The 5,613-nt window shown below is 47.5% G+C and overlaps 1 protein-coding gene across 1 annotated transcript; it reads right to left on the reverse strand.

Annotated features, from left to right (window-relative positions):
• Positions 1 to 230: 230 nt before the first annotated feature.
• LOC308283499 (small ribosomal subunit protein mS34-like) lies at positions 231 to 896 on the reverse strand (the record flags this gene model as incomplete). Its single annotated transcript, XM_080723940.1, has 1 exon — positions 231 to 896. One exon carries the CDS (start codon positions 894 to 896, stop codon positions 231 to 233), a length of 666 nt encoding a protein of 221 aa, XP_080580066.1.
• Positions 897 to 5,613: the final 4,717 nt, after the last annotated feature.

A 5,613-nucleotide genomic window follows, 5' to 3' on the forward strand; every position in this document is an offset into this window, starting at 1 on the left:
CAAGGCACCAACCTACTCAGGGAGCAATTAGGGGTTCAGAGTCTTGCTCAAGGACTATTAACATTAACATTAACTCAGGGGGAGCCCGGATTCGAACTGGGAACCTTTCGGGAACCCTTCGTGTTCTAATAACGGTTTCTCAACCCCTGAAGGACAGGGGGGAGGGGGCGGTTGGCAGCCATTTTGGGGGTCCTTGACATGAAAACAACACGGACGTTTTGCTGCTCCCGTCACACGGCGGTTCCCTCCTCCTGCCTCTCTTGCTCCTCCTGTCTTTGGAAATATTCTTTGCTGAGCAGGACGCCCCTCCTTAGCGGCAGGGCGGGCTCCTCGGGGGGCCCGGCCCCGCTGGCGCCTCGGTGCGGCACCATGGCCAGCAGCATGACGCGGAGCAGGGGAGGGTAGGGGACGTAGCGCACGGGCGGCTCAGGGAGGGGCTCAAAGTCGGCGAGTCGCTGCTCCTCGTGTTTGGGCACCAGGCGCCAGTCGTGGTACATGACCTTGTCCACCTCTTTGACCTCGCCCTCCCGTTTTCCTTTATAGGTGAGGATTCCCCATGCTCTGCCATGGTCCATGTTCTCCGCAGTGTAGTCCACCTTGACTCTGGTGATCTTCCAGTAGCTGGGCTCCGCGTGGTCTGCCAGCCAGGACTTGCGCGTGAAGAGGCGACCCACTCCAAAGAGCCTAAGACCTGCGAGAAGCGAGAAGAGGCGGTTCTCCCGCCGCACATCCTCCCAGGCCATCACAGGAAGCATCTTCCCCGTGAGAGGACGTCTCATGGTGTCGTAGTCCAGGGCGTACTTCTGGGAGTCCCGCGTCTTGTTCTTCAGCTCGCGATACGCCCGCACCTTGGCGGCCATCTCCGCTATCGCGCGGATGCGCTTCTTTTTCACCATCGTTTGCTGTGTGTCTGAAGGTCTATGTATGGTTGTGAAAGTAGACTCCTGAAGAGGTCTGGTTCATGTCCTGTGTCCTGTTGTCGTCCAGTGTCCTGTGTCCTGTCTCTCGTGCTGAGAGTCCTGTTGGAGGTCCTGAGGAGCGTTGGTTTAATCTGTGCTACAAGGAGAGATTGGTCTCTTACCCTTCTGCCGAGCTGGTGGAGTCATCATGGTGATGTCAGAACGAGTCAGATATATTTTGCCTTGGAGACGAGATATCAGATGTGGATGTATTGGTGACGTAGAGTTGATGATGTCGGTGTTGGTCAGCTCCATATATGGATATATTGTCAGTGATGATCCAGTCAGCCCCATATATGGAGCTCCAGGTTTGATGGTGACCTGTCTGATTGCGACCGTAGGTCGCAGTTTAGTATGTGAAACGTCACAGCTTGACCGTATCTCTGTCTGCCTGTAACGCCTGACACTGTGGCTCCCCTGACACATCACTGTGACATCACAGGTGACATCACAGTGATGTCAGATACTCAGACCAGGGATCTCTATATATGGGCAATTGGGCATAAAAGGGATTCTGTGATGTCAGATACTCGGAGCAGGGATCTCCATATATGGACATAAAAGGGATTCATGGCCAAGACAGATGGCGCGACCTCCCTTTAGGGTGAGGTCGCCTTTCACCCTTAGGCGTCTTACTGGTAAACTTAGTATGAAAACTTGCAAACTCTGTCTGTCTGTCACACCTCATAGATGTCTGACATCATAGACCACATGAGACTGACACAATATGTCCATATATGGCCATCTGACATCACAGATGTCTGGCGCCATAGACCACATGAGGCTTAATGTTGATGACATCAGGGATCTCCATATATGGGCATAAAAGGGATTGTATTAGTGTGGTTGCCCTAACAGGGCATCATCTGGGAATGCATGACATATTGTGTCAGTCTCATGTGGTCTATGGGGAAAGCCCATATATGGACATATTCTCATGTGGTCTATGATGTACACCTACTGGACCGTTTGGACCAAACGCGCGATGTGGGAAAACAAACAGTTATGACTGCAGCCAGGAAGAATGAGGATCAAGTGCCTGGAAAAGGTTGCTTAGTTGCTCATACGGAACAAATGCGATTGATTTACTTGAACATTTTGAATTCATAATGTCTGAATATAAACAAGCATTCCCCCATGCTCCACAGGCAAAAAGTCAGAGCCTAACAACGCAATTCCCTATGTGTCGACACTTCCCTGGCATGATTACGTTAGGTGGTATGACTGACATATGTACACAATAACCAGAAAGAAAGTAAAATATTGGTTATATCAATACCACCAATACCACCTCACCTCCAGATTAGCTCCCAGATGAATCTCTTAGTTTTCCATCTTGTGGATATGGTTCACACCAAGCAACGATGAGAGGATTAGTTCGTTTGAGAGGTATGTTTACAAATCTAATAGAACTCAATTGTATATTTATATCATTGGTTCTCAAAGTGGGGTCCGGGGACCCCCAGGGGTCCTTGAAGGAATTCCAGGGGGTCCCCAGCTAAATGATAGTTAGGAACCAAATGGAGGGACCATTTGGTTTGGAGTTACATATGGGTATGTAACTCCGAGAGTGTACAAATGGAACCAAATGGACCCAAATTAACTTTGAGTTTACATTAATAGATTGGGTTCTCAGAGATTAAAATACCATTAAATGGGTCTCCATAGCCTAAAATGCATGTCAAACTGGGGGCCCTTGAAGTTAAAAAAATGGTTGGGAATCACTGCTAGAGCTGTAAAAATCTTCTCTTATGGGGGTCCCTGGCATATCTTTTCAAATGGGGTCCGTGGGCTAGTACAGTGTTTCTCAAAGTGGATTCCAGAGACTCTGTGGGTTCCTCTAATTAAGGGGGTCTAAATCGACCCATACAAGTCTGTAACTCTGACAGTGTACACATGGAACCAAATGAACCCATGGTTACAAATTAACCCTAAGGGGTTCATTTGGTTCCATTTGTACACTGTCAGAGTTAAGGGAAGACCTTGAAATTTGAAAGTCTGAGAAACGCTGGGCTAGTAAGTGCCAATTTGGGGGTCCTCGACATGGAAAAGTTAGAGAAGCGCCGGTATATATGGACGTGGGTTCTTCTCTTCTTTACCTTTGCTCTGTTCTTCCGTGACATCCAGTCCATGGAAGGGGAGGAGCAGAGCCTCTCCTCTGGCAGAAGCAGGCAGAGGCGCTTCCAGCTTCCCGGCCCCCTTCTTCTACAGTATGTGGTCATGGCTCAGTGCAGGCCAGGCCAGACCTCCTGGGATCACACATGGCTGCAGTAACTGCTCTTCTCGTCAGCTGAGTAAGACAGGGCAAGGGCAGGCATTACACAGACAGAGAGGGAAAGAGAATGGAAAAATCGAGGCGATGAATCATTGTTTCTCTGATTGTGTGGCAAAAATGAGTCGTCTGCAAATTCAAATTTTGAAGGGCTGTGCACGCACGCAGGCGGATCGCGGTGGTGCTGAATTAAAAAACAAAAATCCTCCTGGATGTATATATATGTGCAGATTGCCTTGTTTTCATTGAATACAATGCCATCTAAAACGGAGCAAAGAGTAGTGACTACGTCCCGCAGTTTGTTCATTCATAGTAAAAAGAGGGAACGTCTGTTGGTTCTCTGCTTTCACTCCTGCAGTGATCCGGGGCTGATTCTGCAATCCTGGCAGGCGCTAGATGGAAAAGAAGAAAAAAAAAAACACACACACTTTAAAGACGGTAAGTTTGGGCAGAGCCCAAAAGAAGTTATGACACAATCTCCAGATTTATGAAGGAAACTGCCGGTTGCACAATTGACTGGAGAAGAGGGACTGAGAGAGAAGGCCGATTCTTCCCTAGGAGCAACTTTTCCATCTGAGAAGAATGTGAGTTACCTGCACAAACAACAGTTGTCCCTAAAGAGGGAAAACTCTTAACCCATTCAGAACAGGGTACACATTTTGTGCATCATTATTTTATGCTTTAACTATTGAAAAATAGCAGATATACAAGCTCACAGCGCGGCACCGAGTGCCGCGCTGCGAGCTTGTAGATCGGCTATTTTTGAAAAAACGTGAAAAATTGGAATTTTGACCCAATTCTATAAGTGTCTTTTGAATCCTTCTAAGGTTTTTTTTAAAAACCTGCGTTTCTATGTCAGCAATCTGGCCGGCCATCGTCAAAGAAAAGGTCCTTTTCACTTGAACTGGAGCTCAGTTAGTCTGTTCTTGAGAGACTACTATGTCAGTGGTGCTCAAACCTTTTCATGTGAAGGACCCCCAAAATGATATGTATTTGGCCACACGGACCCCCATCTCAAAATATTTTGTTCCCCCGCCACCCCCCACAGAAGCAAAATTTGAGTTACAAACGTTCGCTTTGAAAATACATATATTAAAAGATTTGCACACATTTTCATGACTTTTTTTTTCTCAAAAATAGCAGATCTACAAGCTCGCAGCGCGGCACTCGGTGCCGCGCTGTGAGCTTGTATATCTGCTATTTTTCACTGGTTAAATGGTTGCTGCTCAGAGGAAGGGGAAGGGGGCGATTTTTCACAGTCGTCCGTGCAGGCATCTGAAGTCTTTTAAAGTGAGGACACCCAGAGGCTTCCAATCCGTTCCGTACCTCCCCCCCCCCGACCATATGTGTGTGTGTGGTCTCCTGCTGCCATCCACACACAGATCCAAGGTTCAGGGGTCGGGGGGTCAACATTGGGTACTGGAATGTTTATATTCCCCCGCTCCTGTTAACACCAATATCCGCTGTGCTGTATCAAGGGGGTCCTCGAGGAATACTTTGGCCTACATTTGAGGACATAATAAAGGAGGGTGGAGAAAGAAAAAAAAAGTTTTTATAATATGTTTGATTGTCTTTCGTTTCGTTTTGCTATTTCAACCTTTTGGAGACTGAACCAGGTCCCATTGTGGGACCGCTTGAAGAGGGCAAAGAGAAATTACTCCACCGATACGAGTCGAGGTTTAATCAATACCAAAAAACCCAAGCACGATGAGCGACGGCCCGGCAGAGGTGCTTTTTTTATTGCAAAGGCAATACGTATGTTCTCAGCATGCTGACTAGTCATTTAATAATGCAGAACAAACAAACAACTCAAGCAGATAATGAAAGAAGACTAAAACAGCTGTTGAACCACACGACACTGAGCAGAAATGAACAGAGTTAAGTCACCGATTTGATTCCGTGGCATTAGTGTAACCAGGGACGTGCTGGGCCCCTGATTCAGCCCGGGAAAAAGAGTTGGAGAGGCCCTCATTTTTTCTTTTTTCGTCGTTGTCGGGTGTAAACCTTATATGTCCAAAACCGTTTGTTTTGTATTTATCATTTTAAAAATGATTTAAACTAGTGAAAACAGCCGATCTACAAGCACACAACGCCTCGCGCTGCGAGGCGTTGTGTGCTTGTAGATCTGCTGTTTTCACTACTTTTGTGCAACGGCCTTGTATGATGAAGCAGGGCTTTGCTTTGCGAAGAAAATTATACATTTGAAACTTGGAGATACAAGGTTTCTGCCTGACAGTGACGATTTACTTTGTTGGCCGCACAGCCCCCAAAATGGAATGAAGGCCATTTTGGCCTAATGGCCAGCCTGGACCGGCCGGGAATGAACCGGCCGTTCGGGAGTTTTCCCGCTTTTCCCAATGGCCAGCACGTCCCTGAGTGTAA

This window comes from Nannobrachium achirus (assembly GCF_963921795.1).
Source record: "Nannobrachium achirus genome assembly, chromosome: 4".
Classification (NCBI taxonomy): Eukaryota; Metazoa; Chordata; class Actinopteri; order Myctophiformes; family Myctophidae; genus Nannobrachium; species Nannobrachium achirus.